We start from the raw sequence: 13,619 nt of genomic DNA on the forward strand, positions 1-13,619 counted from the left end.
CAGATCAACTGATGATAAAGGGGTGATGTTCAGCTCCTCAGCCACCTACAGGGCTGATGGGAGCGGGCAGATCCACCTGGACAGAGACCCCTCACTCAGTGGCAGTTATGTTGGGGTTGAGCCCATGGGTCTGCTGTGGTCCATGAAGCCAGACACTTTGCACACATGTTTTAGAAAGACACATCTACAAATGCCCCACATTGTTACACTGTCTGTGCATGACAAGGAGGACAACAGGATGCTGGCAGAGGTGACTAATAAGAGGTATCTCATTGGAGATGGGGTCAGCAGGATCCCCAAAAAAGAGGGGAATATTTGTGTTTTTGCCACCAGGTTAGTGACTCTGCTTTCTGTCTTCTTCATGACTTCACTGCTGTCGAATTGTTTGTACAAATCTAGTGATTTTCGACAATGACTTGACCTCGGTCACATTATCAATTTTTTTCTGTACGGTTACTGTTTTTTTATTGTTTGTGTCTGTCAGTATCAACTGACAGCTGCATACTGCACTCAGAAAGCTTCCATAAAATGATGATGCGATCAGAAACTAATTTCTGACTGAATATTCAAGGTTCACAGTACAATGTGTTGCCACTCTCTCCATGTACAAAATTTACACAGGAAGGAAAGTGTTTATGCAGTGCTGTTGCTTCTGGAAAAAAATACATAAATGACATAATAAAATGCTCAAAAAATCGATATTTTTTATTAAAAAGAGAAAGGTCCAGGTGCATGGACTGTTGATCCAAAGCACTGAGTGAAGGGAATTAGCATGTTTCCACTGGCAACATGGTCTGGTGATGAAGTCACTTTCTGCTCCAACATCAATCATATCAAGGTCCACAACACAGCAAGACAGACAGTATAACTGATGAAAAACATTCACTAATTTGCAGTCAAGCTTTTGCATTCACGTAAGTTTGTTTAAAATGTTTTGTAATGTGTTACACATGATGTGGGATTGAAATACCCGTTTCCTAATCAGTTATGGTGCAGCCCACATGACTGATGAGTCATTTCACCTTTTTGTTGTCTTTGACCCCAGACAGAATGACACATGGTCAATATGACAAAATAGTTACAACTTTCAAGATTATCAACAACAAAGATTAATATCCATTTTTCTCATTTTCAGTTCATAACATAGAGTATACCATCTGGTTGGGTGCTTGTGGAAAGTGGAAGTATAAAAAAAAAAAAACGAGTATCCCAGACTGCGTCACTGATGGTGATAAAATAAATGCAACATTTTGTGGGTCAATCATCTTTTTTTCTTTTTTTAAAAAAAAATATCTATGAGCAAGTCCAAGTTTTCATAGTGAAGCAGCTACTAGTTGGACTGGCACAAGATCTTGGATGTTCATGGTTCCTGGATGATGAGTGATGATCAGTGAAACATTAGTGAAACCTTGCGGTCATTCTATGAAAAATCAGCTTGCCTCAGATTCAGCTGACTTTTTTGAATGATAATTTCAGTATATTTAATGAAGTCATGCAAAATGTTGCAATCACGCTATGAATACTTTCAGAGTTACGAGCTTTAAGGTAGAAGTGGGACGAAATTTCATTCATTTTAGTTTGTGCTATTCTTTGCACAATTTTCAAGCCCTTGAACTTCATGTCGATCTAAAACCAAAAGCTTTTTTTGTTTGGCATGATGTTGCTGATAACCAACTTTTTGCATCATTGTTACGGGGTATGACACCGTCTCAATAGCAGAATTGCACCACTTTGACATTTATGACATAGAATACTAGAAACAAGCAGAAAGAAATGAAACAATAAGCTGATTCTAAGATAGTCAGGTGGGACTTCTCAAGTTGTGGTTGATTTTGTTTGGGACAGCCTTTTTTAAGACCTCGTGAGCACACACACAACAACTAAAGCTCAAATGAAAGAAAAAAACTACAAGTATGGTAGGACTTTCAGCTCCTACTGATATATATATATATATATATATATATATATATATATATATATATATATACATTTTTTTTTTTTTTTCTTCGGGTCATTTTACTATTTACAGGGTAAGAAAATCCATAAACAAAGACAAAAAAAAGAATCCTACTGATATTAACCCAAATGTTTCATGCTATAGGAGGAGGTCCGTTTCCCGCTGTGTTGGATCTGAGCAGTGCTAGATTTGAGAAAAGAGCCTGTCTGCTGGCCAACAAAGGATTTGTGGTCCTCTCAATAGCCTTGTAACAGGACAACCCTGCCGAAGTCAAAGAGATGCACCTGGACCATTTTGAAGAAGCAGTTAATTTCTTAAAATGGCATTCTAAGGTGAGTTGTGTGACAGGTCATCTTAAAATAATTGTTTGTTTTTAATTTTCTAAGTGTCATACCATTATGTGTCCTCTTGTTTAACTGAGTCTCCATGGAAACAGAAACACATTCATTCTCAACTATACAGGTATTAAAGATGTTTATGTGCTTTTTTTTTGACTCTGCTAATTTGCATGTTTTGGTTTTCTTAACAGGTGGGCAGTAAAGGAATTGGTGTAATATCAAGATCAAAGGGAGGAGATATTGCACTTTCAATTGCTGCTTTTGTGTCAGGTTTTGAGGCTGTAGTGTGTATTGGCTGCAACGCCAATGTATTTTTTCCTCTCTACTATAACAAGCGCCTGTTACTCCAGCCAATACTGTCTTGTTACAAGAAGCTCATTTCCAGTGTGTCAGGTACTGTCAATGACAAATATATTCTTGATAATCATTTGGAAGAGAACAATGATGCCCTGATCCCCACTGAACTAGCCAAAGGACAGTTCCTCTTTGTGGCCTCAGAGGACGACCTCAGCTGGGACAGCAAGACTTACATGGACCAGATGGTGGAGAGACTGAAGCGTCATGGGAAGGACAACTTTGAGAGTGTGTGTTACCCTGGAGCTGGACACCTACTGGAGCCACCTTATGGACCCCACTGCCGCTCCAGCTGCAGTTGGTTTTCAGACAGGCCATTTATGTGGGGGGGTGTGGCCAAGTGCCATGCAGCGGCTGAGGTCCACATGTGGAGAAAGATCCAGGAGTTCTTCAGAACTCACCTGAGCTGTGATGTGGCACAAAACAAAATTGAGGTTATAGATACAAATAAGGTGACTGAGTAACAAATACAATCATGACATCATGTCTGTCAATTGCACCCAAAATCATTGTGTTACAGCTAAATGCTTTGTCATTAATTGATCATTTCACATATTGAAAACTTATGGACAGTCACAATCTAGAACAAGCAATTAGGCATTCTACATTTAATAGACATTTAATAGACTAAATATTAAAGATTGTGTATTGAGTATTTGTAGCTCATTTTAAATTAGATCATGTTTGCATAGGTGAAGCAAGACAAATGAATGTTAAGGAGAACTTTGTCGGACTCTTGCCATTTTCTCACGAGAGCAATAGACCAATTCATTTAACAAAACAACTACACTGTAAGTAAACTGTCCTGGTTTCTCTTGGATGTGCCGAGGTTGAATAACACGTCCCGTGACACCGTTGCTTTTCATGACATAATTTTATGATCAGGAAGAATAGCATCAGTCAGACAGAGACTGTCAGGGAGAAATCAGTCAAATGAACCTCTCCAAACAACAACTGGAGGTCCCTTTTATACGCTTTGGACAAGAAGGTCAAGTATGAGGTCACCACAAATAGTTTCTGCTCAAAGACCAAAATTGAAAACAGAGGGCCCCTTCAATCATCCTCCTAGACACAGAGGCCCCAAAAGAGCCCCATCGGTCAGCCACCTGAAGATTGGGACCCTTATTTGGACACAACCTTAAACCCTTCTGAACAGTCAGGAGCAAACATAGCACATTCCATTCTAAACAGTTGAAAGCAGATGAAGCGCATGCCATTCTACAAAATATATTAAGCAACACGTCTCAGATCAGATACTACAAAACCAATGTAAACAGTCTGTTAACTGTTGGCCATCCGTGCCTTCCGTGCAGCGGCATGAAGCTCAACAAGGTGATGCTATTTCCCGGCTGGAGAACCTCCACTGTAACCCCACAAGTGAATCTTGGCATGCAGTTGTCAAAAGAGTGATGGATGAAGGATAGTTAAAAAAGAGCCTAGGTTTTCAGCAGTTTCATATGGGGAGATTATGACTGGAGTGTTGAGACTGCAGACTGACACATTGCTATACGCGAAGTACAGCTGCAAAAGTAGCAATCTGTCTCCCGTTTATTCGAGATCTGTTCTTACAGCTAAGCTAATTGAAATTGTAATGCATGGCCTCCATTTTCTAGGTTACTGCGTGTAGTTTTACTTGCTTTATCCACATGTTGATATCAGACTAATTTTGTTTCAGCAGAATTTTGGAATCTTTACATGAATTAATTCTCTGTCTCTGCATATATCTTTATTTGTGAAGATACATGTAATCTTTCTCACGCTTGAAAATTAGTATCTGCCTTTTACTTGTTTCCCTTTTTATTAGATTTTGTGTTGTTTTTGTTGTGGAAGTTTAACAACAGGTAAATTCACAAAGAGCAAGTGTACCACAGAGTTGTTTATTGCAATACATCATACATGGTTTAGCAAACAGGACTTGTGCTTTCTTGAACAAAAGTATAAATATAATTTTTCAGGCTGGTTTGCCTCTCATACCTGTCACAACACAGTCACTCAGAGTGTCAAGGTTTATTCTAAACTGCCACTACTGAGGTGCTCCAAGGCCTGTGTAGGATCATTTGTCTGGGACTTCAACACACAAGATAACGCCTCCTGTACACTCCAAGGCCTCTGGGACGCACTTGCCTCCAGATCACAAGCAAGAGTGAATGAAAGACAAACAATCAGATAAGAGAGTATACAGTTAATGTAAAAAAATATGCAAGGAAATGAGTGTCTGAAGCAAACAATACAGTGCAATATATATTCAGTTTGTGCAAGGATTATACAGATAAATTGTTTTTTTAGGAGTCGATGATGTTGAGATCAGGGGGAATCTGTCTACACTGATTCTGAGAAGCTCACAACCATGAGAGCCTTGATCATTTAGAGAAAGAATGAGAACATAAACACCTGATAGCTGAAGTAATTCCAAGAGCTGCCTGGGAGATTACATTTCACCAAGAGCAGGGACTGTCTTGAAGTCAGTGTTAACTGGGTCTATCAGAAATAACCGTTAACTCACAGTTGTGAGTGTGACTGCAGGCGGACCGATAAACTCTGACCAAGTGGAGGGATCATACGAGGACAGAGCTGCAGTTGGTGCATAGTGATCTGCTGTGGAGGATGTTATAAAGGCTGCATAAAGTTTTGGACTTTAAAGCGCATTTGCATCACGCCAAGACGGAGGAGACCACGCTTACAAATAGAACAAGGTCAGATATGATCACTTTTGGAATATAAGAATAAGAAACAGTGAACTGATGGTTAAAATGAAAGCACTGGTAGCTGGTGGATGGTGATGAGCTTCACTTTGAAACATGTAAATAATTAGCATAGTTTGCACAAAGTTCATTAAAATCTTTTACAACTAATGTCAGATATCTTTACATCATCAATACTAAATTGAAAAGTTGCATAACATTAACTGTGTTTTGGTGAGAGTGAACCTTTGTAGCCTCACAATCTCAGCTCAGTTCGATTTTTATTTTTTATTTTATTAGTTTATTTGAACAGGGACAGTTCACATTAATCAACATTTCTGTAAATGTACCAGTTTTAGCTATAAAGCTAATTTCCAACTGTAGTCCCTGGGCAGATGAAAATGCCAGCAACAACATTAAAAAATAAGAGTAAATAATTTTAAGGTGCTTTTGTAGGCATAGCAAAGCAAGTGTGAAATACAACCAACAAAAACATGCGCAGTAACAGAAGACTTGTGTTTTTGTCTTAGACATTTAATATAGATGTGTGGATTGTTAAAAATATACCTTAACAAAAATCAGCTTTACTAATCCCCCTCCATTCAGCACAGTGCAAGTGGTGGCTGCAGGAATAAACAGGTGACTGCCAGTTTTCCATGATTGTTGGATTCATCGACTGTTCCACCAGCGGATGCCTTTATCAAATGGTGAACAAAGATGTTCCTTGAGTGTTATCATTTTACATTGAGCTTAATGTGCAAAAAGAAAAAAAAATCAAGAGATATGACAGCAATTGACAGATTGTTTTTGTTAGTAAAAATAGTGGGTCTTAATACTTTAGGTGCCACAAAAAGCTGCACTATGCCTTGTTTTGACAGAAAAAGATGAGGAAATTCATTTTTCTAGCGCTGTGAAAAGCCACATAATGCCAGCAGAATAAAGTGCAACATGGTCTTAGTAATGCTGTGAAACTGTTACGGGGGAAACCCAAGTGAAAACACAGGCTACAGATAGAGAGGCAGAATGTATGCTCAAATTCTACTAAGGCATTCATGCAGAGGAACAACTACAATGTTCTGGAATGGCCATCTCAGTCCCCAGACCTGAATATTATTGAAAATCTGTGGTGTGATTTAAAGCAGGCTGTCCATGCTCGGAAATCATCAAACCTGACTGAACTGGAGATGTTTTGTAAAGAAGAACGGTCAAAAATACCTTCAACCAGAATCCAGACCCTCATTGGAAGCTATAGGAAGCATTTAGAGACTGTTATTTCTGCAAAAGGAGGATCTACTAAATATTGACTTAATTTTTCTGTTGGGGTGCCCAAATTTATGCACCTGCCTACTTTTGTTTAAATAATTATTGCACACTTTCTGTAAATCCTATAAACTTCATTTCACTTCTCAAATATCGCTGTGTTCGTCTCCTATATTTATTTAACTGAAATTGCTGATCTGAACAACCAGTGATTTATAAAGGGAAATCTTGAAAATTATCAGCGGTGCCCAAACTTTTGCAAACCACTGTATATAGATAAGATAGATGGATAGATATAGATAGTGATTTTTCAGTAAGAAATATGTTAAACCAATATAGCTATACAAGTGAGAATATAAGTGACAATCATACAAATACTGTTGATGATACAAATACAACTTAGTGCGCCATGTGACGTATAATGTCAGTTTGCTCAGGACCTTATTTTCAGTCAGGAGCTGTAGGAGTCTGTTTTTTGATTATACAGAGAATTTACCTTCAGTTGTGGACTCACCCTGGCCTCATCCAGACCCTCACTTTATATAGAAAGGGCTTTTTCCCAGATTATCCAGACTTGCATAGAATCTAAACTTTTATGGCTCTCCTCAGACTTATAGCTTTTTTTCATTGTTGTTTAGTAAACAGTGATTTCAGTTGACAGCGCAAATCAAAGTGTAAATGTAGAAAGTTAGTGACTGATTCAGCCAATTTTGTTTGTGAATCAAAGATTTTGCACAAAGAGCAATGACATTAATCAGATCACTAATTAAATTCACCATCTGGATTCTGCTTTTCTCGGCACTATACAAAGTATTCAGAGCTAAGCAGAGGGACAGTTAGGGTTATTACTGTCTCTGAGCAGTGTTGGCAATACCTAACAAAATATCAGCTCTTTTGAGTTTGCATGTTAATGTTTAGATAAGCCAACACAGTCAGTGTCAAATTTGATGTAATTTAGATGAGAAAACTCCAAGAAACAATACTGGAGGCTAAACAATCCTCATTTCATCTCAAAAGGTTTAACTAAGAGAAAAGCTGGTGACATGTTACTGTTTTAAAACCATTTATTAAGCCTCTGCATTGTGCTGCTGGGATGTAATTAGGCCTTATTTTGACTAGTTTAAATTGGTAAATTGTTTAAAGTTGGGGCTGCAAAGTGAAGTAGTGGTTAGCACTTTCACCTTGGAGCATGAAGATCCCTGGTTCAAATCCCATGCTGACGTTAATTGATTACTCTAAATTGCCCGTAGATGTGAATGTGAGTGTGATTGTTTGTCTGTCTTGCATTACTGCTGATCCCACAAATACACACAACAAAAATCAAAACACAACACTTTTGTTTTTGCTCCCATTTTTTATGAGATGAACTCAAAGATCTAAAACTTTTTCCACATACACAATATCACCATTTCTCTCAAATATTGTTCACAAATCTGTCTAAATCTGTGATGGTGAGCACTTCTCCTTTGCTGAGATAATCCATCCCACCTCACAGGTGTGCCATATCAAGATGCTGATTAGACACCATGATTAGTGCACAGGTGTATGTGGAAAAAGTTTTAGATCTTTGAGTTCATCTCATAAAAAATGGGAGCAAAAACAAAAGTGTTGTGTTTTGATTTTTGTTGCGTGTAGAACAATTTGTTCCTCTTGACTAAAATAGGTGACACCTTATGTGGGCATTTCGCCAACTGAAGTGTCAAGAGGAATGTGATCATGTTTTTGTTCACTTGATTACAGAGTAAAGTCAGAAAATGTTTGTTTTTTTTTCAGCAGAGATGTCTTCCCAAGTCAGACTGAGGCTGCTGCCGAGTGCCAGGTGTTTGTATGATGAGCCTGTTCAGGTGAAGGTGGCTGGACTGAAGTCGCGGCAACTAGTCACCATGAGAGCCAGATCGACTGACGATAAAGGGGTAATGTTCAGCTCCTCAGCCACCTACAGGGCTGATGGGAACGGGAAGATCCACCTGGACAGAGACCCCTCACTCAGCGGGAGTTATGTTGGGGTTGAGCCCATGGGTCTGCTGTGGTCCATGAAGCCAGACACTTTGCACAGATACTTTCATAAGAGCAGAATACTCAACCCAGTGATGGTTATGTTCTCTGTGCATGAGGAGGGGGACAGCAAAATGCTGGCAGAAGTGACTAATGAGAGGCTTCTGATTGGTGACGGGGTCAGCAGGATCCTTGTCGAAGAAAGAAAAGTGTGTGGAGTCCTGTATACTCCCACAGGTTAGTGGCGTTCTGCTTTCTGTAACATTTTCCTAGCTAGTTATTTAAGGTTCACGGTACAATTTATTGTAATTTTTTCCACATACAATAGACACGAGAGGGAAATTGTTGGTTTCTTTACTGCTACAGCTTCAAGAAGAAAAAAACGCAAGGAAAGAAGAGAAAGCAGTAATAATATGATTACATATCTCATCTATTGGAGGAATTGCCATGAAATTTTGCAAAGACTGAGCTGTTGTTTCAAAGCATTGAGAGAAGGGGATCACTACATGAATGCTGGCAACACGATCTGCTTCACAGACAATCCATATACTTCATCAGATGCCCCGAAAAGTCCAGAGATCAAACCAGAACAATGACAGCTTGCATTGTTGGACTTCACATAATCTACTGATATTAACATGTGTGTAATATTGTAGGTGGAGGTCCGTTTCCCGCTGTGTTGGACCTGAGCAGCACTCGATCTGAGAAAAGAGCCTGTCTGCTGGCCAACAAAGGATTTGTGGTTTTGAACTTAACTTTGTTCACTGACAAACCTTCCAAAATCAAAGAGATGCATCTGGACTATTTTGAAGAAGCAGTTAATTTCTTAAAACAGCATTCAAAGGTGAGTGAAACATTTTAAAATATTTGTTTGGTTCATTCAAATTGTCAAAGCTGCATACTATCACGTATCCTTTTTAACTAGGTCTCCACAGAAACAACACATTTATCTTCAAGTATCCGGGTATTAAGGATGCTTCATTTTCTTTTGATTAACAGGTGGGCAGTAAAGGAATTGGTGTAATATCAAGATCAAAGGGAGGAGATATTGCACTTTCACTTGCTGCTTTTGTGCCAGGTGTTGAAGCTGTAGTGTGCATCAATGGCTGCAACGCCAATACAGCTTTTCCTCTCTACTACAAGAAACGTCTGATACTTCCGCCATTATCGTTTGACTTCAAGAAGTTCATTCCCACTGAGTCAGGGGCTGTCATTGGCACGCATGTTCTTGATAATCCCCTGGCAGAGGAGAACAAGGATACCCTGATCCCCATTGAAAGAGCAAAGGGACATTTCCTCTTTGTGGCCTCAGAGGATGACCTCAACTGGGACAGCAAGACTTACATGGACCAGATGGTGGAGAGACTGAAGCGTCATGGGAAGGAGAACTTTGAGAGTGTGTGTTACCCTGGAGCTGGACACCTACTGGAGCCACCTTATGGACCCCACTGCGAATCCTGCCCTCATTACTTAAGTGACAAACCAGGAATGTGGGGGGGTGAGTCCAGGTCCCATGCAGCAGCTGAGGTCCACATGTGGAAAAAGATCCAGGAGTTCTTCAGAACTCACCTGAGCTGTGATGCTGCACAGTTAAAAGCCAACTTATGAATACAAATAGAAGTATCTAATAACAAAGTAATCTAGTCAAATTTATTTAGAAATCACTTTAAAACAACCAGAGTCGACCAAGGTGCTGTACAGAAGCGTAAATGACATCATGGCTAACAAATAACAAAATCATAATATCACGGCTGCCGGCAAACCTAAAATAATATCATACAGCTGAATATGATCATGGTTTTTACATCTAACAGGGAATATCATTAAAAATGTAAATGGGCATTTGTAGTGCTTTGTGAGGTGTGCAGATAATTAAATCATGCTTTTGCTTGCGTGTATTATAACAAAGTATTAAAAGTTTTAAAAAATTATTTTTTTTTTTAACCTTTTGGTGATAAATTCAAATATTGTGCATTAGTTTGTCTCAACATGGCTTGACTCCTTCTGATTGTGGCACTCAGCCTCAAACTCAGGTTCCCACTGAACATATGATTTACATTTTTCACTAAAAAACGAATGTTGAGAATTAATTTTCCATCATCTTAAGATGTGGAAATTTGATTTAAATTAAAATAGCATGAGCAAAATAAAACTTGTGAAAAATTGCAGCATTGAGGGCAGGAGAAATGAAAAAATGGCATAAAAGGTCCACACTCAGCAAGGATCTGAAAAGTTAAATGCCTTTATGTTAATGGGCTTGAGGCCATTGACATAAATTGACACAAGCAGACATCGGAAAACAACATGTCTGCTTGTGCCTTCTACTGGGTGTGTAGACAAAGAAACTGTAATTGTAATTGTAATCCTCACAGGCATGCGGTTCAATATACAGTTGCAGGACTTTTTGTAACACAGTTGACAGGTATCATAGTTGACATTTTTGCTGTTTACATACCTAGAAATCAACATTGCTGCCTAAAACCAAAAACCACATGGTATTTTTACAAAAAGATTCTTCTAAATACTATCTATACACAGTGGCGGCCCGTGACCAAAATTACAGAGGAAGCCAGTGTGAACAACAAATTAGATTCGGTGTTTTAACTGTTATTTTCATGTAAACAAATCAGCCTACTGTTACAGTACCTTTATTCTACCGACTTCTCATTCATTTCAGTGAAAAAAAAGAGGTTAAGTGCTCCAGGGGTTGTTTAGGGAGCCGGTAGACCGGTCAAATAGGAGACATGGCCAGCAGAAAAGCCGGTTAAGCTTGGCACTTCCAGTTAGCCACTCGTTTCTGGCATAGTTAGCTTCACAAAAAGAGCGAGCTTTTCCATTAGCTCTACACTTAGATTGAGATTTGGAGTTGGCCTACCGTCCCTTTTGACTTGTAGTTGAACTTCAAAATGAAGTTTTGTGAAGTCATTTTTTACAGGAAACTCAAGGTCCCTGTCACCATCCATTCTCTGGCTAGCTTGATGGCTATGGGGATGGCTAGTGTGACGTCATGGACCACTTCCGTGTCCAAGCTGCGGCGCACCGAATGAAAACACAATGGCAGTAGCGAAAGAACCGGTCACCTTTTTCACTGTGACATCTTATTTTGCGGATTTTCCGAAGTCGGTAAAGCGAGGTCTTAACTCTTACAACTCAAACAGAGTTGTAAGAGTTAGTGTGCTGGCAGGTGGTTTTAAAGGGAAAGTGCAGGCGTCAATGAAAAGGAAAACGTACAGTGTTGAGGTGAGTAGCTAAGTAGTGTAAGCTAACAAACACAGGATGTCAGAAATAAAGCTAGCTTTATCATCTGTGTGAGGTTAAATGTCGTTTACTTGGCTTTGTTAGAGTTGTTATGTTAGATTTGAAAAGTATACTCTAAAGATTCCCAGCAGCACACTCTAGCGCTAACTTCTGCCTGGAGCACATGGCTAATTTGCATATGTAAATAACTACGCATCTCTTTACACTAATCATGAATCCATAACAGTTAAAACAATCTTAGCCAAACATTTTTAGCAAGTCAGTCCAAGTATTGGACTCAATTAAATCCAAGTCACATAGACCCATATCCTAGTCAAGTCGAGAATTTTGGGCAGATTGGTCAAGCAAGTCCAAGTCCCCAAAACTGGGACAAAAGTCTCCCTCGGCAGACTTTATTCTTATAAATTAAAAGTATAAACTTATTATCAGAGACTTTAATCTCGACCACTTTTAGTTTCTTTTGTAATGTGGCCCAAACACTCCTCATAACACAAAAAGATAACATGATTCAAGCGGCTAATACTAGCTAGCGCACGTTAGCTCCCGGCGCTAAATGTATTTTCTAAGATTAGAAATCCGACTTACCTTATCAGTGTCAGCCATCTTCTCTTCTCCTTTTCGTCCAGAGGAAAGTGGTTGAAAGATATCGTTTTATTTACATCATTTCTATTGTTGCAACACAGGACACAACACAGCACCATTATATCGTTGGTTTGGTAGGACACGGAAGTGACGTTTTTGGACACGATGACGTAGTTACTAGCCATCCCCATACTTGCTGTGTGGGCTTGCTGGCGCCTGAGGGGACAGCTGCATTAGTGTGGGTATTGTTCATCACAGTTTGTGATTGGTTGGAAGCAGGGCCGGACTGGGAAAGAAATTCAGGCCGGGAGATTTCCAATCAGTCAGGCCACTTCTGCCACCGCAAGGGTTGTGTCACGTGGGACAATGCACCAAAAGTTTGTTTTTTTTTCCTTCCAAAAATATGCCTTTTACAGTTATGCTATAGCAATTACAACACTACTAAACAGACAGTAAGTCTATCAAACACAACCATAATGACAGCTCCATACAGTCCAGTACTTTTCTCTTCTGTAATCTCTTCACTACCCTCACCAATTTTTCCAATGTTTTCCTTTTCCTATTATTTATATAACATGTGGAATTAAAAAAAAAATATTATTTTGTCAGCAAATCATTTAGATGTCAGCTGGTCATAGCTAATAGTATATGCAAACACCAATGTTCATTTTATAACTGAAAATTGTAAGTCAAGTTGCAACTGACAAAATGAAACAAAGATTTCTAATATAGCCAAGCAAATCAATAATAATACCAATCATTTTTTATTATATTTTGGCCTTTGAAGTCTGATGATATATTTGTGAGAAGAACCGACCGTTTGTAAACTTACTTGAAGTAAGGGTGCTCCATAATCTTCGCTCCTTCCCAAGAGCGTAACCACCATCTCAGAAGTGAGGGGGACAAATTTTTCAGAGCGATTTATCATTTTCTTACATTTAATTGCACCGTCCTTAGTGGCTAAAGAACCACATAATCCCTAACAGCCACAGTACAATACCAGGGGACCAACTAGGCTAGTTCTTTAAACTATAAAGTATAAAACTTTAAACTATAAAACCTAAAGTTTTAGTGGCCAAACTCTAGTTGAGTTGACAACAATGTCCCTTGAACATCTACTGGACGAGTAGCCAAAGGTGCCAAACACTGAACATGAAATGATCAGTACTGCCTGGTTTCTCCCTGCAATAGATA

General features: G+C 39.0%; 1 protein-coding gene across 2 annotated transcripts; it reads left to right on the forward strand.

Annotated features, from left to right (window-relative positions):
• Positions 1-416: 416 nt before the first annotated feature.
• Positions 417-10,273, forward strand: LOC110958065 (acyl-coenzyme A thioesterase 1-like). Of its 2 annotated transcripts, none has more exons than XM_051953523.1 (2): positions 417-2,289; positions 9,585-10,273. In XM_051953523.1, the coding sequence occupies exons 1-2, from the start codon at positions 2,236-2,238 to the stop codon at positions 10,191-10,193; spliced, it is 663 nt and encodes a 220-aa protein (XP_051809483.1). In that variant the 5' UTR covers positions 417-2,235; the 3' UTR covers positions 10,194-10,273. The 2 variants fall into 2 exon arrangements, with proteins under 2 accessions (XP_051809483.1, XP_051809482.1); XM_051953522.1 differs by lacking the exon at positions 9,585-10,273 and adding an exon at positions 2,487-4,558 and having other exon boundaries at positions 1,973-2,289.
• The last annotated feature ends 3,346 nt before the right edge of the window (positions 10,274-13,619 follow it).

Source organism: Acanthochromis polyacanthus, chromosome 9 (assembly GCF_021347895.1).
Source record: "Acanthochromis polyacanthus isolate Apoly-LR-REF ecotype Palm Island chromosome 9, KAUST_Apoly_ChrSc, whole genome shotgun sequence".
Lineage (NCBI taxonomy): Eukaryota > Metazoa > Chordata > Actinopteri > Pomacentridae > Acanthochromis > Acanthochromis polyacanthus.

Coding starts and splice junctions, on each gene's coding strand:
- LOC110958065 (XM_051953522.1), top strand. CDS start 2,236: ATGCACCTGGACCATTTTGAAGAAGCAGTTAATTTCTTAAAATGGCAT. Junction 2,290..2,486: donor TCTTAAAATGGCATTCTAAG/GTGAGTTGTGTG, acceptor TTTTCTTAACAG/GTGGGCAGTAAAGGAATTGG.